Source organism: Ciconia boyciana, chromosome 1, assembly GCF_034638445.1.
Source record: "Ciconia boyciana chromosome 1, ASM3463844v1, whole genome shotgun sequence".
Taxonomy (NCBI): Eukaryota; Metazoa; Chordata; class Aves; order Ciconiiformes; family Ciconiidae; genus Ciconia; species Ciconia boyciana.
Window position 1 is genome coordinate 11,136,024 of NC_132934.1, and position 27,271 is coordinate 11,163,294.

The following is a 27,271-nucleotide window of genomic DNA, read 5'->3' on the forward strand; positions in this document are numbered from 1 at the left end:
TTCACTGAGAATCCCTTGTTCCTTTTGTATCCTTTAGCATAGCAGCATAAGCACTGTTTTACACTGCCAGCATTTGCTCTTCTGTTTTTTAACACATCATAGTTATATTTGAAAAAGTGAAGAGAGGTCATGGCTATTGAAGGCAATGAAAGCATTGGCAATGCCTTTGGAAATGTTGCAAAGATAAAAACTTACATTGTGTTATTCCTGATCAGAAAGCTGTTTAGACACACTGGGTGAAAATCCAGCAAGGCAGACAAATCTCAGTAGGTGTATAGGTACAATGAGTGCACTCAGTCAAAGGTAATTTTTGCTGCTTTGCCTCACTTAGGCTGAGTCACAAGTAATCTTCCCTTTCCAAAGGTAGTATATTCTGTGTTTCCAGGGAGAAAAATGTACCTTTGAGCAGCCAGACTGTGTTGTGGAGCATCCTCTTCAATTCTGATGAAAAAATAAAAGGCAGAGAAGCAATTCAGAAAAAACTGTGAACTTCATAGTAAAGAAGAGAATTAGACTGTGGGCAGAAGACTGTATCCCTAATCTTCACTTTAGCAGTGAAGTCAGTGAAACTGCTGAGAGGATGACAGGGTAGCTGTAACGCTGCACACACGTCAGAGATGCCTCATACTCTCTGTAACTATTATTAATTCCTGCACACAAGAGTACACTTTGCAGCATGCCAGCTCATGGGGTACTTATCCTGAGAGAGAGGAAGAGAATTAGAAGAGTTTTCCTATATCAAGCCCTCACTGCTATAGGTAGTCTCTAAATAAATAACCATTTATATTTAGGGTCCTTTCACCTGCAAGTTCCGCAAACTCAGTTCTTACAGCAAAATACTGTAGTGCAGTAAATGTGTGATTACTAATTAATTAAAAAACACATTCAGTATAGTCACAGTCTGTGTTGAATGTGATATAGTAGTCAAAGACAGAGGATGAGAAGTGTAACTCACCTCTTGTCCTCATACTCTTTTCTTAGAGGATTACTTATCCTGTTTCTTTGGTTCAATGTTGTGAAGAACTGAGATAATACTTTGCACAAAAAACCAATACCGTCCTCTAACACTCACTTGTCACTGGGGAAGGCTTTAATACCCAGTTAATGCTCATCATTCCCTCAAACACTCTTTCCTTATCAGAGATGTGGCACAGAAGGTAAAACCCCATAAACAGAAAGGGACAGAGCTGTTACAGCCAGACAACGTTAGAGATTTTCCAGTGAAGTCATATGGCATTAAGTGAGGACAGGAATAGAAATAAAGGGATGGAGAGATGTCTGTTTGTGTCTTAATAGCAATCTTAGAAAGGACTTAATACCCTTCAGCTTTTAAAAGACCAAAAGCTAAAAAAAAGACCACCAATGAATTTTGGTATTTGTTAGAAACATTTTGTAGAGAGACAGACCACATATTCCATGTTTATCTGCCTTCTCTCTAAATTAACTTAATTTGAAAAGCACTACTGTATGTATTTAAAACACTTTCCATGAACCCTTTTTGGCAGCTCAGTTGTTTATGCATTTTTCAGTGTATGAACATCTGTTGAAGGACATCTAATAAGATCTGAAGATGATTGGAGGTAATTGAGAGGGCAATGTGTCTACTGGTTATAAAAGTCCAATTTGCTTTCATAGCTCTCATGCAGAAAAGGCTGCAGAAACAGATAACTGCAACACTGAATGTTAGAGTTAAGTCAGGCCCCCAGGTTCCCGTGGAAAGCCAAGAGGAAAGCAGGCACATAAGAATGAGATTCACATAAGCCAAACCAGAAATCTCTCTGTTTTGGAGGTAAGTAAGTGATGCAGGTCAGCACTTTCTCATGGAGAACTAGAAGATGAGACGTTCAGGGATGCATATCATTGGTGAGACAACTTCTCAAGGACATTAGAAAAAGTTAATAATGTAGAAATGTCAGTTTAAATTTTCACTTTCAGGTGAGGCATAAATTATCTTAACGACTCTCAGAGGAAAATGAAGACCCTGTGCTCCTTTCTCTGCATACTGGCTATCAAAAATATGCATAGGTTTAATAATTACACTAGAACGAGGCAGTTACAAAGGGCAATTAATTGGAAACAGTTTAAATAAATCACTTTTTGGATATGGTTATTTTCCTATATTCATTATAAAGGGAGCATGAGGTGACTAAGGCTATGATTTTTGTCTTGTAGAGATCTTAAATTAGATGAGCTGAACACATATGGCTTAGGTACAAAGAAGCTATAGAACAATCAAAAGGCTTGTAGAGGACTGGTTGTCTAAAGGACCATATCACTCTTCATGGCCAAGAGACAAACACCTATTTCAGCTGAAGTACCTTCCAGAGAAGGGTGCTGGAACATTTTGATAATGATTGCCTTCCATTCACTATTTACCTAATCACAGATTTGTACAGGTCTTTGAAGTGCACTAGGTGTACACTCCCCGGCAATCTGGATGCAGGGTGATTAAGGTTAAGACGTTCTGAATCTGCAGGTCCCTGACGCAAATAAAATGTTCCTTGTGGATTGGTAGGGTACTCTGAGGTTCTGATTGTCTCATAGCATCATTGCACCAAGCTAACTGAGGTGCAGCTTTTGTCAAGTGAAACCTCTGCTTTTCGTTATCTGTGTTTCTGAATTTTTTCACTTTAATATTGTTGACAGGTAACATGCACTCAATGCCTGCATGTTTGCTTGCTGTTTTACTTCAGTAAAAAGAAGTTCGGGGAGGGGGGGTGTCAGCAAAATTTTCTTTAAATAAACTAAAGTTTGCCAGAAAATGTTCTCATTCCTGAAGAAATCTGTTCATCAAGAAAGGGAGTGAAGCTGACATTAGACAGTCAAGGCTGATGAAGCCAAAGCTGTTTGAGGATAGGCACCCCAAAATTACATTGATTCCCTCCTCAAACCAAAAAACCATCAGCCCCCCCATATTCACTACAATACACATTTTAATAAAAGAGATACAGTTTAAGGTGGCAAAACTTTAAGGTATATCAAACTGTCATGGTTTAACCCCAGCTGGCAACTAAGCCCCACACAGCTGCCTGCTCACCCTCCACCCCTGGTGGGATGGGGGAGAGAATCTGAAGAGCAAAAGTAAGAAAACTCATGGGTTGAGATAAGAACAGTTAGATAGTTGAAATAAAATATAATAATAATAATAATAATAATAATAATAATAATAATAATAATAATAATAATAAATTTTAATGAAACGGAAAATAAAGAGAGAGAGAGAGGAACAAAACCCAGGAAAGAAAACAAGTGATGCAACCGCTCACCGCCCACCAACCGATGCCCAGCCCGTCCCCAAGCAGCGATTGCTGCCCCCGGGCCACCTCTCCCCCAGTTTCTATACTGAGCATGACACCATATGGTATGGAATAGCCCTTTGGCCAGTTGGGGTCAGCTGTCCCGGCTGTGCCCCCTCCCAGCTTCTTGTGCACCTGGCAGAGCATGGGAAGCTGGAAAGTCCTTGACTGCTCAGCAACAGCACTGCTCAGCAACAACTAAAACATCAGTGTGTTATCAACGTTATTCTCATGCTAAATCCAAAGCACAGCACTATACCAGCTACTAGGAAGAAAATTAACTCTATCCCAGCTGAAACCAGGACACAAAGAAAGTGCTAATTTGCATGTTAGATCAGAAGTTGTGTTTTTGCTTTCTGTAAAAATGTTTTTATATTGCTACTTGTTGATGCCTTGGACAGCAGTTGTCATTGGCTTGAGAATATACCATTTTCTCAGAAAAAAATGAAAATTTCCCTCATTTGACAGCTTCTAGTGGGTAGAAAAAATTATCATATCATTCTCTTGATACCAAAGTGAAGACTGCAGTGTTTAAAGGAACAAGCTAAGCAGATAAATAAATTACCTTTATCCCTGTCACAAAAAAACTGCATTTTGAAGGGTTAATTTCAACAAACAACAAGCTGGCTAGTAAATTACTATGCATTTAATTCATACACTGTTTTTCTTTTGCAGTAGTCAAGTTATTAAATATTCATTCTGTGTGAGACATCAAATGAGTATATCATGAACAAGATGTGACATACCAAGTCTTATGAGGTTTATGCCTATTCTTTAAAAAAAGAAAAACAACTAAAAATCACTTTGTCAACTCTCCCTCTTAAAAATGTGGAAAAGTTATTTTTCTATGTTGCTTCCTTATTTTCTTTTTTATTATGATTATTCCTTTATTATATAAGCTGGGTACAACAGAAGTAAGGCACTTCATTACTTAAAGACATGAGTTTAAACCCAAGTTAGATGAGAAATGATTGGATACAGTTACTAACCTCATTCCGTAGTGTCGTCAGGGAAAGAGCACATGCAATGAACTGAAGATCTCAACAGGTGCCGAGCGGACAGTTCCCTATTCCCAAACACAAAGCTAGCCTGTATCCACAGATTGAATGGCTGTAAGAAATGAGCTGTCAAATGGCCACACAATCCTTCCTGGGGACCGTCTGAACAGCTGCTCTGTGGTACCTCTTCTCAGAATAAACCATAAGCTTCTGTCTCTGCTGTTGCCAGCTTAGGATCTTTTCCAAGCAATGAGTCAAAAGTTAATTTGAAGTTTAACAACAGAGGAACTACAATTCCTTCACTTATTTTGTGTAATTTTTATGAATATTACAATGTTTTTAAGGAATTATACACCAAAACCAGATACTGTCTTTCTCTTTGAGAAAAGAAGGAAAGTTCAGAGTTTTTTACAAAGACGGAAATGATTGCAGGTATTACTTGTTTTGGAAGAATGGTATTTTAACCATTCTTTTTAACCTCCCCATTCATGACAGATATCCATGCAACACTGTATCAGTTGATTCCTTTGTGCAGGAGAGTCATTTGGGTGAGGTATTCCTTCGGTTCTCCTTCAAGAGGAATTATCCAGTGTGCCAAGGGTTTACTGGGTGGCTGTTAAGTGCAGACGGTATCATCTTTCCTACAGATTCCTCAAAATCTTGACCAAGAGCTGTCAATGTTCCCCATGGTGTGTACACTGCCCATGGTGTCTCCTGTCCCAAAGGAAGTGATAGAGTGAATAGCTTCTATTTAACCATTGCCAACACACATTTGCACAAATATCAGGCAGATTTGCTCTGCTTTAAGAAGTTTATTTTTTAAAAAAAGGGTTGATTAATTACATAAATAAACACCTGACTACAGTTTGTATGAATCTGTAATAATAGGACATTATGTAAAGTCTGTAACACAAGATCAGCACACAGAGTCATAGTAGAGAGAACTTACATGCTAGATCCTCAAGCCTTTTTTTGGTATTTTCTTAACAAAATACAGATAGCTTCAAAAGCTGGAGATCCTCTTCCAAAGTAGCTAATAAAACCGAATGGTTTGAAGTTTTGGTCCAAGATGTTAAGATAACTGCTAACAAAGGTCACTGCATTCACCTAGGACTGAACTATTGTTTGCTAATAATAGTTGCTAAGACATCACTAATATGCCAGATTCATAACATACCAACTAAGTTGTGATATGCCAGTAGAGCATCCTTTATGTAAAGCCTTTTCCTCTGATGACAGGGCTGCCTCATACTATGTGGGAAACATCAATAAAATCTATTCAACTTTTCCCCCTCATTGAGAAGAACATTAATAAAAAGCTTAAGCTAAAAGCAACTACTGTAGCATTAAAAATATCACAAAGACTGATTTTTTTACAGTGAAGCCATGAACGATTGGCTGACATATTGGCTGAACAGATTAAAGCTTGCCTTTTACGGTAGATTCATCCTTGTAAGAATCGTTAAAGTTTTGTGAAACTGGACTAAAATTATGGTATTACAGTAAGCTGGGAGAGACTCTAGACTTCAGATATTTTCTTACATTAACTTTTAGCCTGGAATTGGGATGTAAAGGTCTGGATGTCAGGGCAACTAGATGAGCAGAAAACTGGTTAGATGGTTGGGTTTTGAGGGTGGTGGTTAATGGGCTGTGCTTTTCCTGGAGGCAGGTGACAAGTAGAGTGCCACAGAAGACCCTATCGTGGGACCATTTAATATCTTTATCAGTGACATGAAGGAGGTGTTGGAGTACACTCTCGTAACATTTGCAGACAATGTTGAACTGGGGGAATACAGTTGAGGGTAGGGCTGCCATTCAGAGGAACCATGACAGGCTGGAGGAGTGGGCCAACAGAAACCTTGTGAAGTTAGACAAGGACAAATACAAATCCTGTACCTAGAGAGAAAGAGCCCTGTGCAATGATATCAGCTGGGGACTGACTGGCTGGGGAGTAGGTCTGCAGAAGAGGCCTTTGGGGGAGGTCTCTGTAGACAGCCATCTGCACATCATGTGCCTTGGCAGTAAAGGCAGACAACAGCATCCTGGGCTGTGTTACAGGAGCACGCCAGTAGATCAAGGGAAGTGACTGTCCCCCTCTACTCAGCACGTGTCAGACTGTGTCTAGATAATGTGTTCAGTGTTGCCCCCACCCCTCCCAAAACAAGAAAGACGTTGACAAACAGGAGTGAGTACAGCAGAGGGACACTGAGGTGGTCGGGGGCTGGAGCACCTGCCCTGAGAGCAGAGGCTGAGGGACAGGGCTTGTTCAGCCTGAAGAGGAGACAGGTTCCAGGGGGACCTAATAACAGCCATCCCATACCAATGAGGAGCTTATCAACAAGAGGGAGCCAGGCTCTTCACAGTGATACATGGCAGGAGCATGAGAGGCAATGGGCATAAATTAAAACGGGAGAAGTTAATACTAGATATAAAGAAAATCTTTTTCCACACTGCACTTAACTATAACTATTAAGTTGTGTAAATCTAAGGTATTTTGTGACTTGCTTAAAAGTCCTTCCATTTTAGAATGGGAAAGAGAGTGTATGTGGTTAGATACAGACCTACTCACTAAATAAAGCTGTGTGGGCAAGAACACTATGACAAAGAAGGGAGAGAAAATTCAGAACAGATGGAGAAGGGTGCAGATCATGTTTTGACTAATGGAGTCCTGGTGACAAGACCAAGACTGAATGGTCTTTCCAGCCTTTGCTAAAAAGTCTTGAGGTGCTCCAGAGTATAAGTTTACAGTGAATAAGGTCACTATGTCTGCATTTATATATATGTTTAAGAAAACAGTACCACTATTGGCATATCTTAACTTAGGATAGCATCAGTGCTCCACATAGATAGCATGGACTACTGTCCAGTAGGTGATAGGATGGAGTGATGTTTCTGTTTCCTCTTAACCCTGCCCTCCAGTTTACCAGCTTCATAAAAATAATTTATGATAGATACAGCCTTTGTGCTCCCCAAATATCAGCACCATGATTACTGAAAAAGTACTGCAAAATGAAGGAGAGGAATGTTTCTTGTTTCCTTCTTAGCATGACTGTATGTAGCACAAGTCTACACCACACCCTGGACAAGATTTTTAGCAGGTGTAATAATCATCTCTGTTTATTGAAGATAGCAAAATTTTCCCAAATTTATTAAACATAAGAACAGTCTTACTAGGTCAGACATAAGGTTTGTTTAGCCCTTCATTGTGGTTCTGCCAGAAGGTATTTAAGAATATAAAGCCAGGGTAAACACAGTGCAATATTCTCACAGCTTCCAATAGTCTGTGGTTCAGCCATTTTGTGAAGCAGTGATTGCTTCTTTGCATTTAATGGGGAACTACTCTTTTCCTAAAGGCTTTTGTTTATGCATTATATTATAGCTAGCATATACACCTATATATCTTAAGTATTGTATAATATTATATCCTATTATATTTACATTAATTCTGTTGCTGTTTCTTAAATACTAGATCTGATACGGATGGGAGAGTTCAAAACTAACATTTTAAACAATGACGTTCAGCTGTCAGTCAGTGGCGTCTATTGAGCCATTGGTGTCTATCAGTAAACACAGATGAATCTTAGTGCCTACAGGTTTTTTATAGATTTAAAGCTACAGTCTACCATAGATGACACTGTAGATTCTGATGTGACAGATAATCTAAAAAGAAGAGACCTGTGTCTCATTTTCAAGTAGACATGATAAGTGCTCCAAGATGCTAATTCGTAAAACACTCTATGATCCTTCAGGATGATAACCAGTGTGCAAATCAGCATGAAGCAGATTTGCAGCTGATATAAATCAATGCTGTGCTATTAAAACAACTGGAATATATCTGAATTTCATCATCTCAGGATTTGACTTCATGTACATTTTATGCTTTAATTGCCAATGGCCAAGAAGTGCAATAACTGAGTAGGCTTAATCATGTTTCTAGGAAACAACTTCATTTAAACTAATTTAGTTAGAAAGCACTCAAACAATTCTCCTGAGCACAATCTTGAAAATGCTGTACCTATCTAGACAACCAAGCTCTGATATGGATCATCATGTTATGTATTCTAGAGAACTGCATAGGAATAATAATGCAAATAAAAATTTAGCCCAGATTTTATTATACACATTACTTTTCCTGCTGCTTTCCAAGTGCCTGATCTAACTTGGTTTTGTTTGCTTTGTCATGTTTCCTTTCCGTCTGTTCTCCAGACTTTACAGATTGCTTTATCACAACTATGATATCTAAATAAATAGCTTGCATTTCTTCACGGGACTTTTAAGTCTGAACCCTCCAAAAAGAAGAAGTCGTTGTTTTTTCTGTGGCTGACAATTCAGTTTCATACAGACAATGGAACGAGGTGTAAAATTGTTCCGGCAGATAAGGGTCTATCAGCACCCTAGCATATGTCTGGTCTAGATAAGGCCGGAGGAGGAATGGGGAGATAATGTCTAGTAAATGAACACAGGAGGAAGGTATGTTCTGTCTCTGTTCACAGCCAAATAGAGTTGGAAGACTTCGTATTGTTTGATTTGATTGATATATTCTCATTGCTATAGTACGGTATTTTGGCACATTGCGAAATCTTTTATGCTTAATGTCTTGTTTTCATTCTTTATCCTCATGCATTTTTCTAATTGCTACCATTGGACCTTGCCCAAAAAAGGTCACCCTTGTGCTTCCTTGCTATGATTCAGCCTTCTGGTTTTGAATTTTGTTTTTGAAAGTATTGTTAGAAAGTGATGAAAACGATATTTGGACTTGAGGTTTTTTTCCTCCCTCAGTTCTATGTCTGTGCATTGGCTCATGGATCTGAAACACAACACTTAATCTTTATTTTGATGTTTAAACTTATCTCCCATGTCTAACTACTCAGACGTGTGCTGTAGCCCTCATCTGCATTTTGCAGTTTAAGCCCATTTCAATTTTTCCCATTTTACTTCTGTATAGTTTCAACTTCAAAGCACATAATATCCAAAGGTGGTAAAACAACCATGGTTTTACAGAAGTAAACAGTGATTTTCAACTACCATCTTGAAGGGTATGCTCTTATGCTCTTAGAAATCAAAATCAGTAGCATTTTTTTAATATCTTTCTTAAAAATTCAGTCACCTAAAAGTCTATTAAAAATTCATACAGGTCTGTTTCTAACTGTGACAAGAGTCAGATTGCTGCTGACGCTCATACAGTTTCCTATGCTAATTCGCAGAAACTCATGTGTGATTACTGAAAATCTGTTGTACATTCTAATTGCTTCTTTACTTTCTTTGCTCATCTAATTAGACAGACAAATGTTTTCATACTTTGAAAAATTAGCCCAGAGGAAATATTTGTTTGAGTTAGCACATGAACAATGTTTGCACAGAGCTTCTGGGTCACATGCCTGCATTCTCATGCCTGTGTTGAAGTTGTTGCTACTGTATGGATCTCACCTAATAATTAAACAATATTAGTCCCTGCATTTGGTGCTGGAATTCTATTTACTATCGTAAGAGAAAACATCCCTGGAAACTTAATTTGCACCTTTGTGTAAAGGGAGGACCACCAACACCAGCAAAAACCTGGTGTATCTTGAATTACTCAATTTTTCTCTGCTCTTTTTTTCTTTTTTTTTAACCTGTAACTTATGTAAGGGGTTATTGACATTTGTATGGAAAGGCAAGTCTAGTCATTGCTTAGATGTTGAAATAGTTCCAGGAAATCTAGGCTGTTTATTCTCTACTGGCTGTAGTGGAGCTGCTCAGCTAAGTAGTAAAAAGATGATAAGATTTCATGAACTTCCATGTGACCAGAGCAACAGCAACAGATTGGCAGCAATCTGATCTTTATTATATCCATAATGGAGAAAAATGACCAAATTGTAATTGCAGAGCTCAGGTTATGATCAGCCTACTCCAGCAAAATAAATTATTGTGTATCAACTGAGTCATGTTTCTAGTCTTCCTACTGTGTTGCTATTGTGACACAACAAAATACACAAGGGAATACATTATCATAGTGGTCTGAGATACATTGAGCTACACAAGTTCCGAATAAATAAGTCTAACTGGACACAAAGTACCTAATGGTGGAATTAAGGAAAAGAGAATGATAAATTTTTAAAATACTTCTGCAGTGATGCTTGCCAGGTCACCAGTGATGGAATTTATTAGTGTCAAGTTGTTGGTCACTACTCAAATATACATTTTTATATATATATATATGTATATACATATATATATATATATGTATATATATATAATGAATATGCATCACTAAGGCTGTGATGTCTGGAAGGAGATGAAATGACAAGAGAAATGTTCTCTTGAAAGTCATGAAGTAGGTTAATTGCCAAAAAGCAAAAAAACTACTGGCCGTTCAATTTTATTATTATTTTTCTCTAAGTATGGATTTCTCTCAAAGGAACTTTTCATTTATTAGACACCTGAAATCTTCATTAAAGCTTCTAAGTTTGTGTTTTCAGCTATATAAATCAGTGGCTCACAAGCTAACTGTAATGATGTAGTATCCGTATGTTTGTTTATCAAAGTATAAAAACAATTTAGTTGCATGATCTATATTGTTAAAGTTTAGCATTAGACTTTTTGGGGTTGAGGTTTTGAGGGTTTTGGGGGAATTTTTTTTGCTTAGCGTGTTGCATCTTAAGGCTTTAGTTAAGATTAGATAGGAGAGTAGGATCACAGCCTTGAGAGTAAAAACAGTTGCAATTAATTAGCAGTCTTCTAGCTTTGAAGCATCCTAAAAAGGATTGGATCTTAAATGTGTAAGATTCCCTTTGAAGAGGTGTTTTCCTGAAGATATCTTATGTAGAAATCAATACTCAGAGTTCAGAAAGGTGCCCTCTCCCATTCAAAGCACGGTGATTCGCTTTCTGACAGTTAACTGATCCTGTGTCTTCTAAGGAAGAAACAGTAGTTCATTAATCTGAAAATCTAAAATTGAAATATGCATGTCTGGTTATATCAAAATAGTCTGAGAGATGGAAATTAAGACTCAAAGATTTAAAAAAAAAATTTAAAAAGGGAAAAAGAGATCTGAGAAAGCATACAATTTGTATTTTTAAGCTATCTGCATTCAAGGTGATAAATTGGGCAATGTCATTGCAAACAGAAGTAGTAAACTCAATATTTTCAATAGATGCAGTATAAACAGGTTTGAAATCCCATCTTCACACGAAAAACTACAGCAACATCCAAGCAATATTTCTTCATCAGCCAGAATAGAGCACTTAACACTTATTGGGCAAAAAGTAACTCATTCTGACTGCCACAATTGAATGTTTTGTGATTTAATGTAAAATATTTATTCTAGTAATATTTTTTCAACATAAAAATAATGAAATACAATTTTATAATTTAGTGCAAACAGATCAAATTAAATGAAATAACCCCTGATTTGTCCAGCAACAAGAACATGTGCAAACACACACACCCTGTGGTTGTCCCTTAGCAAGCGTGCTCCTACTTAACACATAGCGTCAGTCATACATTTGACTCTAAAACCTGCAAATATAAAATCAAAAGCCTTTTCAAAGAGTCCAGGAATAAAAATCTTTATATATTAGCATGGAAAATAATTTATTTTATTAGCAGTAATATGGACAAACACCTTAGATTTGCAAAATCAGAACCAGTATGTCAACCATGATTTTCAAAGTTTTCTAGCATAGGTATCCATAGAATTGCCTCTGAAATCAAGTGTCTTTTGCACCCATTTATATGACAAACCACCTCTCTGCCATGCTGTTACAATTAAGCTATCAGAGGTAGAGTTACTAGTATAGTGTGTCATGAGAAAACTCTGACCCTGTAGAGTTACTCCCCTATGTGATTAAAAGTGTCCAGTCCTACTGGTATGTTGAAAAGTCCATATGTTGACTGTGTGGGTTAAGAGTAAATTACTGTGTGCTTGTTTGTGTGTGTTCTATACTAAGAATAGTTGTTTATTGGATTTGCTGAACTTAATAGTTCCCAGTTGTGAGCCTCAGATCTGTAACATATTAATGAGTCTTTCAATAGTGTTTGATCAGAAGTCCTCTGATAAATGTGCAGAGAAGCTCACATGAATTTCTAAGTCCTAAGGATGGACTAACATTTAAATGCTTTTATAGGGGTAGGTATTCGCTTTATGCAATGAGGTACTTATCTTTTTAAAGACTGTAATTTTCAACTTTTGTAAAGGACCTTTAGACCCATCCTTGGAATGATAGGTTTGCTTTCCCTATCAAGTCAGGAAAAATAAACTTTACCAGTGCTAAATTTCAATTTTGCACTGAAATAAGGTAATTAATTTAAAATAACTATGCAGTTTGTTCCATTTACACTGAAATATTACTCTCCTCAACAAAAATAATCTTAGAATTTCCCATAGCACAGTCCCAGAGTGCTGATGAGGCTATTGTTTAAAACACACTTTCTGTGTATCAAATAATTTGTGTTAGAAACCAGCCAAACAGAAATATGTTTAGTTAAACAATTATAATTCATACCAAGTTTATAATTAAAGGAATATTAATTACCATGATGGATATATCTTGTAGCAGAAATTTAATTATATTCCCCATGCCTGTAATTAGCTTGGGTATTTAGGTGGTGGTGTTTTATGTTGATTATATGGGTCCCTCTACATTTTTATTTTAGAGGATCCCCCTCAAGCTGAAATATGTATACTTTTCCAATTCTTAATTTGCTGTTAAAAGAGAGAGAGACACAACTGTTCACTTGTCAGGGACAAAAAGAAGCTTAAAAAGATTTACATTCTTTTGCAATACTTTACATTCCCAGGTGTAAAGTCTTACCAGAAGCTGACTTTCTTAGAGATGTTGTGCAGGTCTTCAAATTACAAAAAGAAGACAAATGTGTAGAGAGGGGACAAACTGGCTAAAAGTTTTAGCGAAAACTTCAAGGAACTAACTAGCAAATTTCATGCTATCATCTGAGTATTCACAACTCCTACTGAAGATACTCAGACATACCTGCACAGCATTTCATAGTGGGTTTTTGAACTGACAAATTTGCACTGGACAAAAAGCAAAGTAAACTTGAGAGGGCATTCTTGCCATATCAAATCTTCAGTTTGATTGTAACTGTTGTACAGTTGTAACTTAGAGAGTTTATGTTCATGTTGAACAATAACTCCCCCCAATGTCATGGGGTTGAGTTTACATATTCCTGAAATCTCTTATCTGTTCTGAAAGTATCAAGACTAAAAATCACCACATAGGTAAAACACAAATACAGACTCTGAAATGGGTTTATATGACAGATCTGAACTTTATCTCAGACTTGGATATAAATATAATCTAGAGGTGAATTATGTTCAACATATGCGTACAAAACTCCTACCTGTACTCCCAGTAGTACCATCCCAAAACCAATTTCTCCTGTTACACACTATGGTGGATAAACAGTAAAAGATCTGATCTGCAAAGAGTATTGATCATCCTTTGTAAAAACTCAAGGTCTATCATACCATTTATCATACACTAGCCCTCAGCCATATCATGTCTTATTCCCAGGTTATTTACCCCTGAAACTCATCCTTGGCCATCAGCCCACACTGAAATCATTCACTAAAAGTTCTGTATACTGATAGTGCATTACCAGTGGTCATCCTGTCACCGAATCCCCACCCAAATTGTGTTACATTAGGTCACAAAATGTAGATCTAATGGAAGTATACTATCTCCCCAAGACTGATCTGTACCCATCATCTGAGGTGCCACCAGCCCCCACCACTAGTTGTGTGGTTGAACTTCTTGCATGCTCCAGCAATGCATACTGCTTGATTTACGTAGCAGTCCGTTCATGTCACTGCATTAAATATACCTATGTACACTAATTACTGTGCTGTAACTGTAAGAACAATCCCCATACGTTCCCTTTTAATTTCTCACTATTAGTTTTCCTTGGTTGTTCTCACCCACCTGTTTTATCAGTATATGAGAGGGATACACCATTTTGTTATAGGCTTGCAGTGGTGGAATGAGCTGTTTTCATATTAAGTAATTCCTGCTAAACCCCTTAAGTCATGAATCTACTGTGGGCTTCCTTGCCTTCACATTGTGCTGTACAGGATGCGTACATGTATCTGAACACCAAGCATCTCCCAAAAGAAAAGAAAATGCGTGTTTGGAAAATGTCTAATATGCAATTATGAGGAAGACTGGATATAGATTTATCTAAACTGGGATAGAAAGACTAGTGGAAACTTCTTTGGCCAGAAACTCAATGTAGCTATCTTGCTTCTAAAACAAACTTAGGGTTGACTTATCAAACACTAATAGCATTATGAGGAAAAAACTTAATCTAAAAAGATAAAGCTTTGCAAAGAGATTGTGTGGTGAGCTTCCTATAGCTGATTAGTCTAATCACTCAGCAGGTTTGGCTTATTAAATTAATAAATTGAAAATTAATTATTTAGCCATTACAATAAAGGTGGGAAAATCAGCCTTTACATTCCCAGATCAAAGTGTGAATCATCTCAGATGAAATTTTCTTTTTCTTCAAAGAAGTAATTTGTTTTTCTTGTATGGGAAGTATTTTAAAAAAAAGTAAGATAGCATGAAAAATTGGCAATGCATAAGATTAGCTTTATGAGACTATTCTTTTAGCTTTTGTTTTCACTCTCGTTCTATACATAAGGGAGATTAGTGGTCGGCTTCTCTCCAGCTAGAATAATCAGAGTGATCAAAATGTTTTCATCTTTGTAATTTTTAAAAAAGGGAGAAAATATGTCAAGTTTGATGATGCTTTACACAGATCAATTGTAAGCTTTTTCCATTTCAATAATTTGTACCTCCTTTGATGTAAAAGATGTCAATTAAAAGCAAATATTTAAGAAAAATAATAGCACCTGCTAAATACAGGTTCATGTGAATGTACATGCTATGCTGGTGGAGCTCAATGATCTCTGTCTCTCTCCATATTTATGTGATTCTAAAAGCTCAGCTCCTATAATTTTTCAGCTAAATCATATGCATGTTTTAGGCATATGATAAAGCTATCCTTTGAATCTGCACTTCACATGGATTTCTAGCAATTTGATGCAATTTAATTAATACTGCAAATTATGGTTTGCTTGAAATAGGTTTGCCATGCAAATAGTCCCTTTGCAGTACAGTAAGGCTGTCAGAAGAAGGTAGGTTTGGCTTCAATGTAATTTTTAGTGAAATAGTTATTTGTGTGATGCCATTCATACAGTAGTTACTCAAGATCTTTTCCTATGCTGAAATGCTTCTACCCAAAAGTTAAGTCTTTGGGAAAGCGGTGGATGGGACTGCAGTTAACCTTAATCTTCCAACCATAGACAGAAGTTATTGGTGACATCCTTCAGTAACTTCTGATGAGTTGTTCTCTTCCTTTCTTTCCAGTGAATTACTCATTGCTTCATCTCTGTTTGAAGTTTTCTCTTTCTTTTGATCACAGGCAATGGACTGGGAATCCGAGTTGTAGGTGGGAAAGAAATTCCAGGAAGCAGTGGGGAAATTGGAGCTTACGTTGCCAAGATCTTGCCTGGAGGCAACGCAGAGCAGACGGGGAAGCTGATAGAGGGTAAGATAAATGCATTAACGAAAAATGGAGCCACGGGAGAGCTGGGAGTTCAGTAGAGTTATTTGTAATATACATTTTCTCTTGCACAAAAGCTGTAATCTTGTGCAAGGAGTGAGGGGCATCTGAGAGCCCCTCTAGGGCTAGCCCCTAGCCCCTCTAGCCCCTCTAGCAGAAAAGGACTGATGGAAGGTCATTTCATGACTTCTATAGCCAAAGAAAATTATCATGATGAGCAGTATTATAGTATGTCTTCAGTAATATATGCCAACATGCTGTCTATATGGGGGGTATGACAATATGTCTAGAGTCCAACTGTATATCATGGACGTAATATCATCAACGGATATCATGGATGTGCTGTTTGAAGATCTTTAACCTGGCTTGATCATCTAGGTACCTATGTTTGGGATTACTTACATTTCTTAGTTGCACAGGTAAATGAATCACAGGTCCAGGTCTCTCTCAGTTACACACACTAACTTTTTTTGAAATTCCCTAAAGTCAGACTTGACTGAATTTATCTGACCTAACTTTAGTTTTCCAGTTTAAGATAGTCATCCAACCTGCCTCAACAGGCAACAGAGAAAAAGAAGCATCTACAGATGGGCAATTGATTTCTACCATAGACCTCTGTTTCAAGAACTGGGAGTGTCTTCCTCATTTAATTGACTTTAAGACTGCATTATACTACACATCATCCTTTAGGCAACTAAAGCTAGGTGAAATGAATTCAACCTAGTTATCATTAAATTTTCTAGGATTATTACAAATGTGATAATTCTGTCTAATAACAATTAATTTCTATCCATAATGACATAAATTGCCCCTTCTCTGTGTAACTATTTTCTATTTCCTTTTTTCATATGAATATCTGTATGCACTAGAAATGCCAATTTATCCAGGGACAAAAATATAACACATTTGTTTCTAATTAATTAAACTAATTATTTTTATTTCTTGAATAAAAGCAGATATCCAGAAAAAAACAAACAAACAAACAAACAAAAAAAGATAAGCAGGAAGAATAGTTCTCCCAGGCAGAATTCAATTCACATAAGTTTTCTGAATAGAAAACAGGCAACAGAAGTAAAAACTAAATCAAAAGTACTTTGCAGAAAGAAAATCTCTGTAAATTGATTAAATAATGTATTCACAAAGAATAGTTTAAATATGTTGTGGGTGTTACAAAACAGCCTCACCTTCATTCATGTTTTCCCTGCTGCTTTTTACATCCTTGTTGGTTTCTTTGCCAATATTTTAAAGACACACATAAAAAGATGCACATACACTGACATCGATGTCAATTTAAAGTGAAGAAATGATGTATCAACAGAAATATCTTCCTTTTTTCCCTATAGAGTTGATTCTGCGATTCATATTTAATGGGTACTATCTCAGCCATCAAATGATAGAATAGTGTTATTTATTGGACACGAATGATGAAGGAATTGATCTTAATTTATTGTGGGTTTGACCTTAATTTATTCTGTTTTGAAGCGAGTATTTGTTTTGGTTCCCTCTGTACAAAAGAGTAGGTCTTTCATAGCTGTGCTAGATCATGCATGCGTTGTTTCAGTACCAAGCAGGTAAAGAGGAGAATGTGATTATTCAATATTTCACTGAGACTGGGCATTTCAAGAAAAAGGATGAGCAATTACTGCTTGGAATTATCTCCAGTCTTTTGGTTTCTCTTCTCAGGAACTTTTCTGGAAATTGAGGTTTAAAGAAGTTGTTCACTCACCATATAGGTATAGTTTAGCAGTGATCAAGAACATCTTGGATTTACAATAACTACAGGAGAAGTTCAGACATGGCAGTTTGCTTTTCTGTCTGTTCATATAATGTATTTTGAAGGTTTATTCATATTTTATAGAAAGATGAACAGGATAGTAAAATATTTATTCCTTTGTTTCGTTCTCCCATCATATGATCAACTGTGTTTCTGATCTGACCTTTATAAAAGTATCTGTAGACTTGGGTATGTTGGCATAAATCAACTCCATTAAAATCACTATATTCTACTTAATCTGTAGAATTTGTCCACACAATGTCCCAGAATATGTTTTACTATTGATGTGTTAAATGTTCTGTCAGAGAGAAAAAGTGCTTTCTGCAGAATGTACCGTTACTATAGCATACAAGACAAACACTTCCACTTACTGTCATTTACCTTTTAAATCATGCCTTCATATCTAGTTTACTTTTTATGTTATTTTAGATGGCTATCATAGATCAACAAAGAATATTTGGCTACTTCACTGTTAGTTTTGTTTGCTTGTTTTAATGGAAATACGGCTGATGCACATTTAATCTCTACTCTTCCGAAGTGCTAAAATCCATTGATGTCTTCAATCATTCTCATATTGATCTGTGTAAATCCAGCCAAACTACTAATGTTACCAATATTGCTGATATTGTTGTGTCTGAAAATAGAGGCTAGCCTTCATTTCTTTTTAAAGTTACTTGCTGTCTCCCACATCACAGACAGAAAACTTTATATGTCATTATCTGTAAGTGACAATTACATATTAATAACTTCTATAGTAATCATGAGTCACTTTTTCTCCTGAAATGCTATGCAACTTCAAATTAGAGTATATAACTAGTCATCAACTAATAATATACTCATTACAAGCTAATATCTTGACTCATTAGCCTTTCTAAGAACATGATTCACTGCGAAAAATCCTATCAACTTAATTAATTCCTCTAATTCTAAAAACAGAAAACACTGTGTCAGGTCTGAAATTCCTATCAATAATGTAAGGAACAAGGATAGATTTACTCTGGTTATGAAGGAAGGCAAAGTTCTACCTGCTGTCTGCATGACTGCATCTATGAAGAAATGACACACTTTAAAATACAGAGAGCATTCCTTTCCTTAGGGAATAGCAATCCATAAAATTTTAGCCTATTTAAATAGCTTTGGAGGAGTCTTAGTGCTGAAAAGTTTATTTATAGTTCTGACTAGCAAATACCAGTCGTCTTGGTTCTCTCACCTTGAATTGCTTTCAGATGTCAAAAATATCTCTGATTCATCACTCATTGGCATTACAAAACCTGGAGGTGGAAGACTCATTCCACTGAGTTTATCAAGTGCAGGGACTATGTCAATTTGATAAATGTGTCTGTGCTCCCTCTCGTGTTGACAGAAACAGTTCAGTTATATTCCACCTGGTAAATCTACTAGGTGAATGGCATTTTATACTTCCAGCATTTTTCAGAAACAGAACAACCTAGAGCAAAGAGCAGAAATAAAATATTAATGTGTTACCAACTGTTACAAATTTGCTGGATGAGCTCAGCATTCAGGTTTTCTCATTGGACCATTTCAGCAGGCTGACCAGAGATCCTGGGAACTGATGAACCATGGGTGTCTTTGTTCCAAGTTTTCAATCAGCCAGGCATACTGTGTTGCAATGCTTAAGCCAGCTGACATTCACCAAGATGAAGAGATCCCCTGACTTTCCAGTCTCCTGGCAATTCTGGGGAACCTGCATGGTCTAAGAGCTAATGGTGAACTTGATTTGTGGTGATCTTACTGCCTTTGCTGACACTCCACTCAACAGCAACCATGAGAGTGATCAGATTTTTGTTAACTTGTCTGAGGCTTTATGGGTGCATATTTATTTTTGCTATGTATGTCTCATTTAAATAATATCTTCCCAAACTTAGAAATAGGAAAATCATATATAGCGAAGACAAAAACTCTATTAAAAATACTAAAATAGCACCCCCAGTTTCTATTTTATAGCAAATATAACAATGTAACATTTCTAGCATAACATGGAAGAATGCCACCTACCTTATGAGTTACAGACCTTCACTGTAGAATTTTAGTATATAAACAGTCTGTGCTAGCAAAGAGACATGCTATTCAATTACATTCAGCTGAATTTTGAATTTTGTAATTTAATAAAAATATTAATCATACAGGGATGTTTTAAGCTTCCCCATTTTGAAGCTGGTCCAATAATATTATAAGAAAAAATACCTGATGTACATACAGACAATGAAAGATAGTGCCACACTGTTAAAGCTGTTAAGTAGGTCAGAGAAGAGAAAGTACGCTGCCATTTGAGAGTTCTGTGGTAGTTAATGGTGCTCTGCCCCTCAGTCCAATCTTTAGGCGCTTGTTTTGATCTAGATGAATAACTACTCCCCTTAGGATGCAAGAAACATTGCTCCTCAAAACACCATGAAGGTGGTCTAAGAAGAGCCACCTGCAGCCTGATGGCAGGTAGCAAGACTAGGTAAAAGCACATCCAATGTCCTCAGCATCAAAGACTGAAGATTGATGATAAGTTCTTAAATGTACTCAATATCTTTTAGACTTGGATTCAATTGCTAAAATGCAGATGGTCAGTTTTCGAAGTTGGTTGGTTGCCTGTAATTGTGCTGGAAGTTCTCCAGGCCACAAGGCCGGTTCCCCTCAGGACAGTATTTGGAATGAGTGGGTCTTTATTGGGAATGTCAGATCTCTCTTTCATCTTTAGAAAACTATGCAACCTCAGAACTTTAAGATGCCTTCAGGAAATAAAACTGAAGTCTTCCCATTCCTCTTATCCCTATTTATACACTCTTTTTTTCCTTCTTCTATAGCAAGTCTTACATATTCTTACATATTCAAGTGTCATAATTTCCTTTTGTAAGAAGACCTTCAGTGCACAGCTCGTTCCCTCTCTCTCTAATGCCCTAATATGAGACCAAAGAAACATTAGAATCATTCCTCAGATTGAAACTAAGAGCCTTCCCTTGGACTTTCATGAAATGGCACAGCTTATTATCTCTTGAAGCCATGGACCATGGCCACGGTGTCAAAGAGAACACTTCCTAACAGATATTAAGCCAATATGGGGAGAAACATGTTCGCTGCTTGCCACCATACAGCTTTCCACACCAGGACTGACATATGAGATGAACAGTGTGTACCAAAACATCATGCTGTGACTGGCAAAAGAGGGACACATCTAGTGAAACTGTTTTCCACCCAAACCAGAATGTGATAGGAGAAAGGAGCAAAGACCTATTTAGATTACCTCCATGGACTTCAGGGAGCAGCCAGGCTCCCCACCTTCAGTTCTCTGAAGAGGGAGGCAGACCCAGGAAGCCCTGTCAGAAGTCTGCCTTAACCAGAATGCTCTACGGCTCTCACCCATGGTGTGGACTTTGGCTTCTGAACTAGCCCACTTCAAGCATCCCCTAGCCTCAGGCTTCACAATAGAAGAATGTATACTGAGGGATTTCTTTGAAGGCAGAGAAGAAGAACCCAGGGCTCACTGGGACCTTCATCTATATAGGTCCAAGTGTCATTACTACAGCTCTTCATTATTTCCAGGACATGCAGTCTGCATTAACTGGAGAAAAATATCTTCAGTATTTATAGTACCTGCAGTGCTTCCTCTGAGGGGAATGTAAATAAGGCTAATGAGCAGACTAGAGAGGAGATGGCCAATCTGGGGAGATGATTAACTGTACTTTGGCTGTCTAGTATAAGTAAGATGAATCTGGGCATAAGCAGTGTTGGATAGAGGCTGTTGGAATATTAGCATCACTGTGTAATCTGCAAAGAATTTCCTGGGTTCTGGGCAATAACATCTTTAAATACAAGCCTCTTTCTTACTTCTTCAGGGAAAAGTGCCATCTAGCCAACTTCCAGAAGCTGTTTCACCTCAGCCGTGCCCCAGGGATATTCCCTTCACATGTTTTCAGATCATAAGTTTTCAATCATAACTTTCAAGTTTTTAAGTCCTTGTCATCTTAAAGCATATTATTTACTGGCATTGGAAACACATGGTTTAAGTCCTCTCAGAAGAACAGTGGGGCATGCAACTGGATTATTGACGAGTCCATGAAAGGAGCAGAAATAAAGTGTCAAGAACAATTTTTCTGCAGCTTGTTTGAAGCACTTTTGGGCCGGTTTGGATAGTATCAAGTGCTGAATAACAAGACCAGGCCGAGTTTCAGAAGGTCTTTTGCAAAGGCAATAGCATGTGTAACGGCTGTCCATCTTATCAAAACTATCTCTTGTCATATCATAGACATGCTTTGGATGTTGCTTGGAAAATGGAATGTGGCTGGAATGGTCATGGGCACCTAAACAGTTGGAAAACCAGAACAGAAGCAGTAAGTCACTATCCTTCCCCCTACTCCTCTTGCCACACTTCGCTTTTATCCCTGAGTTATAGATGGGCTTAAGTGTAACACTGACTGATCTTGGTCATCTGTTGGTGGGAATTGCAATAGGCACCAGATCTTCCTGAGTTTTAAAAGACTGTAGTAAGTGCTGCTTGCTGTTTAGCTAGCTAAAATTAGAAACATTGATCGGGGCATCACAGTGAAAAGAGATTTTCCAGTCCCCATGAAGCTGGGGATACTGAAGAGCCAGCATCCCTTCTTGAGTCCCTCTGGTAATTGCACTCCTGGCAGAAAGCAGATAGCATGATGAAGCTGGCAAATGATGAAAAGAAATTAAAAGGAACACAAGAAGGGAAGGAAAAATTCTCAAAAATCTTTGGATCAGGTCTTACATGAACAGAAATAGTCTTCCCATCCTGCACTTCCATTTTGCAGTTTGACTGCTTTAATTTATTACTGCATCGGAGAAAACAAAGAATTAACTTTATCCTGTTCTCTGAGCATTAGTCTTAGTGATTTATTGTGCTGTCCAGGCTTATTCTGTGGGGTTAGGAGAGAGGAGAGCTTGCTCTCAACATATCCCCTGGGCTACAGGCTCAGGTTTATCTGTCCCAGCAGAAACTGACTTTATCAAAGGAAGCGTGCACGAAATAACAGGCAATGCCATAGCTCGGTTGAAAGCTTTGCCCTAAAGCTTTTTAGAAAGGACTCCGTCTAAACAAACCCCTAAATGCCCCCTATCAGCTGTAAATCTTCACTTGCATAGTTGTGCTCCTCTCATCCATGTATTTTGTCCTGCCTTGTACTTCTTTCAAATAAGTAATAACTAATAAATGTGCAGTTTCGTTCTTGCTAAGTGTGGCTATGGGCATTCAGCATATAAGAAAATGACCATATTTCAAAATTAATTTTTTTAAAAAGGAAAGTCTATTCTAAAAATGTAATAGAAAGGACACTTCAATGAAGTGTATCACATGTTACAATTAACCTTGTATCTGTTAGAATGAAGCAAGCAAGGAAGAAAGCTTTCTCACACTGGTTTGGCCATTTCATGTGCAATCCCACTGATAGTGGTCTCAATCCTCTTCTTAATATGGTAGGTAGTGAGTTGTATTGAGAGTTCAGTTTGGCCATTTGCTGAGATATGAGAAGGAAATCAGAATCACCAGAAGGAGTGAGAATTGTTTCAGCACCTGTGTGAGGCTTACAGAAGGAAAGGGGAAGAAAGACTTACACTATGAACATTTGACATGGAAACCTGAGAGAGCTGGTTACTGTAACACTGTCCACAACTTTATTTACTATATCTGTTTGAGGCAGTTGAAACACACTTAGAAAATAATACTTTTCCCTGCTTCACAATATAGGGCATCTAGTTTATGGAGATTTAGTTTAATCTTATGGTGGCAGAATGGTACAACTGGGATTTTACAAGGATAATTCATTAGAAAACTTCTTGTATACCTAGAATACCTGTTTTAATGAGATAAAGGAGGTAATATGAGTTTGTAATGTTTCTGCCTAGCACTGTAATTGCTCTATATTTAATTTTCCTGCAATAAAAATCAACACTGAAAATAGCTATTAGAGGTAATTTGGATCTAAGAAGTAGTTGAGCAGTTGTATAGACTGAGATTTCAGGATCTTTTTAATGTAATCTAAAGCAGAAGATAAGATAAAACTTATGGGGCACTTACAAATTTTTTAAAGCTATGAGAAAGAAGCATTAAATTAATTCATATTAGGACCAGTAAAGATCTGGCCTCTTGCATAACACAAGGTACAGATTTTTCACTCCATTTAGCCCTGTTATGTGCCACATAAACTAGTATAGATTATACCTTTTTTATGATCAAGAACTCTGAAAATACCTTGAACAACTAATTGTTGCTGAAAATCAATTTTGCTGGAAAAGCCCTGTCATACAAATTGCACCAGGAAATTGGATTCTTAATAACAAATAAATAATTGCATGAAAATATCTCTTTAGGGAGTTTCTGTTTAGTCTTAAATAAGTAAGTCTAATTTATAGAGACAAGGAAAATAACCTGGGTGCTTCAAGCAGAGACTAGATGCAGACACAGTCACTAGATGTTCCAGAGGTAGCGAGGTGGAGAACAACCACAAAGGTCAGGCTAAAAGCATTCATCAGATGGTTTATAACACAAATTGTCAAGATCACTGGTAAAAATGTCATTGGTGTTATAACTGGCTTTCAATAACATTCCACTAAGATCATATTAGAAAGCACTACTAGCTATTGTAAAGTACTTACGTGGAACTATACATATCCACATATGTATATGTGGATATGTATATGTGGATATATATGAGCTATACATATCCACATATGTATATGTGGAGCATATACATATATACAAAGTACATATGTGGAGCTATAATTATCAGACACACTGCTTTTGACAGCTGTTATTATTCACGACCTTGATGGATAGTTCCTGTTAGGAAGAAAATCCAGGTGCTTCTTGGAAAGAGTCCTCATTGCTCCCAGAGAATGTGCCTGAAGCTCTGGTTCTCCGAGCACAGCAGAAGCAGCAGTAGGCAGCATTGTCATCAGGCTGCCCACAAAGCTTTCCTCTTGGCTCCCACTAGGACCATGCAGCTCTCTGCTCCCTTCTGGGATCATACACATCGTGGGTGCTTTGATTTTCTGCCTCTGACATTGACAGACATCTCCTGTCCATGTGGTCCCAGTCATTCCCCACTTACTCTTCTTGGATAGTTCTTGCTCTAGTCTGACACTGGGAGTAGTGTTAAGGTTCATTTGTCACCATAGGAGTTTAATTCCTTCTTTCATTATTTTTAATATGATCTCTCCATTCTTACATCAGAGACATGGTTGCAGGCCAGACATTAACTATTTACAGAGTGTAACACTGTATTAAAATCAAATTGATGCAGATTTATAAGAAGATGCAGTTGTATTTCCTATTTCTATATCCCCAGTACACACTGGCAGAGGTGACAAGGGGGAGGCTGTGACTTTTCTGATTTGGCCAGCGCTGGAGAGAAAAAGATGGAGTGCAGAGCCAGCTCTGTGGGCACAGAGGTGAATCTCAGCTATAGAGATGGTTTTAGTTACTGGGCCCAAGATGTTCAGGGATAAAGCTACAGCTTTAGTCAAACAAAGGCAGTCTGTCTGGGGTTGTAAGAGATAGACTAGGAGATATATTCTCTAGATCATGTTATACTCGATACACAGGCAAATAACAAAAGCAGGGAGACACACAGAAACTGTGCCTGCCCCTTTGCATAGCAACTACTTGCTGTGGGTGCAAAAAGGGAGTTGAATTTCAACTTGGAGCATCAAAAATATGTGCCTGTATTGCTTTGTTTCTTGTCTTCTGTTTTCAAGGACAGGCTTCTGTGTAGCAGATTTACAAAGAAACCAGACAAATGTAAATCCTTTGGTACCTAAACTGAGGCCAGTCTGTCTTACCAGTGCAAGTCATTAAAAGCACCCTCCTGTCTCCATTGACTGTATAGGGAACTTATGTATTTCATTTAGGAGAACTGGCTCACTAACAACTTCAAATTTAGATGCTGAATGCCTACATTAGGCATGCTGGAGCACATCTCATAAAACAAAACCAAGAATTTTTTTGTTTGTTTTTTTAAGGAACTTTATGTATTTGGGCTCACATACATGGGCATCCCAAGAAGAAAAATCTTATTACAGCATGAAAAAGTCTTTTTTCATAACCACTGAACTGTGTTGTTTGATAGTGACTTCCCAGTGAACTGGAAAGCTAAAAGTACCATAATTCCATTTCTTATTGTACAGACTATTGCGGGCTGAAACTAGCAGACTAGCAGTTTGATGTGATTTTAGTATGAAAAAAATCCAGCGAAATCAAAGTGAGGGTCATCTTGAAGTACAGGTTAAATATAGTTATGTCCTTATGGACAATTTCCTCTGCTCTTGGATTCCAAAAAGTGCATTAAACCATTCTGCATCTACACATACCAATTTTAACCTTCAATCCTATTCCTGAAATCTGGATTTCTAGGAATATTAGGCCAGTCTTGCCACTCCACGGAGTTCTGTATTAATGTAAAATATAGCAAAGATTCAAGGCCCAAGATGAATTGTCGCCAGTCAGGGTTTGTTCTTCTGCAAGTCAGGTAAACAAATAACCACTGTCAGTGAATATTTTGGAGGCAGTGTGTTAGCTGTTTGCAAGACACACTTCCCAGAAGTAAGAGGCTTACAAACAGTACATTTTCCTGCCAGTGAAACGAGGTACTGCAGCAAGCAGACTTTCTTTAATCACTTGTCATTTCAAAGTATTTTCTAGATAGGTGTATGCACATTTGGTTCTTCCAAGACTACAAGGAATATTATTAACAATTATTAACAATTTACTGTGAAGAAGGAAGGACTACTGAAAGTGGGTTGTCTCAGAGTAGAATATTATTTGTCTTTTAGATGGACTTTGATTGTGGTAATACGTAAGGCTTGGACACAATTTGGAATGCTTGATCATAGAGCTTCACTTCAGAGTTTTTAAAAGTGACATGTTCACATAGATAAAGCCTGTGTTTTCTATAAGTATTGGGTGGTAGACAGAGAGGAAATAGAGAAAAACAAGATATTTCCTAAATTGCTTAAATTAAATCAACCAATCTCTGGAGGTACTTAAGAAAAAGAAAAAAAAAAAAACATGTAAGCAAGTTATTCCAGAATTTCCCAAGGTTTTCTAAACAACTTCTGAAACATCTGATATCAACTGTTTTCAGAGGAGATGCTGAACTGGCTGTACTGTGCTCTGACCTAATCTGATCTGACAATGATTTTCTTATTCAATTGAAAGGGTAAAGGAACCTGAAGAACAAAAAAATAATTTTCAGCAATTGGTTTTCCAATATAGTACATTACAACATAGGAACATTATGTAACTTAATACAGAAAATGCTTTAGAAGTCACCTTAAAGAAAGAAAAATTCCATGAGCACTCTCAAAAAACTACATGAAGACTTTATTTCAAATTTCTTGAAGCATGTTCTATTCCAAAACCTAATTAGATAATCCATAAGGTATGGCTGGGAAAATCTCGTATGGGAATCTTCAGTTTTCTTTGAGATAAAAAGAGCAGGTGATTATATCGACAGAAAACAGAGCAAAATGTTCACTAAAAATAATTATTCTTTATGCAGATTTCTCATTTTGACTACAGTACATATTTGAGGCTTACCATGTAAAATTAGATAGTTACTTCATGTTTTCATACGAAAAGGCTGAAAAAAACCACTTAAAGTATACTTGTAATG

The 27,271-nt window shown here is 37.2% G+C and overlaps 1 protein-coding gene across 1 annotated transcript in view; it reads left to right on the forward strand.

The window, feature by feature from the left end:
- Positions 1 to 27,271, forward strand: part of PCLO (piccolo presynaptic cytomatrix protein) — a 384,762-nt gene that overhangs the window by 245,487 nt on the left and 112,004 nt on the right. Inside the window, exon 11 of the mRNA XM_072866726.1 lies at positions 15,716 to 15,841. Coding sequence (XP_072722827.1) covers positions 15,716 to 15,841 — 126 coding nt within the window. The remainder of the gene's footprint in view (positions 1 to 15,715; positions 15,842 to 27,271) is intronic.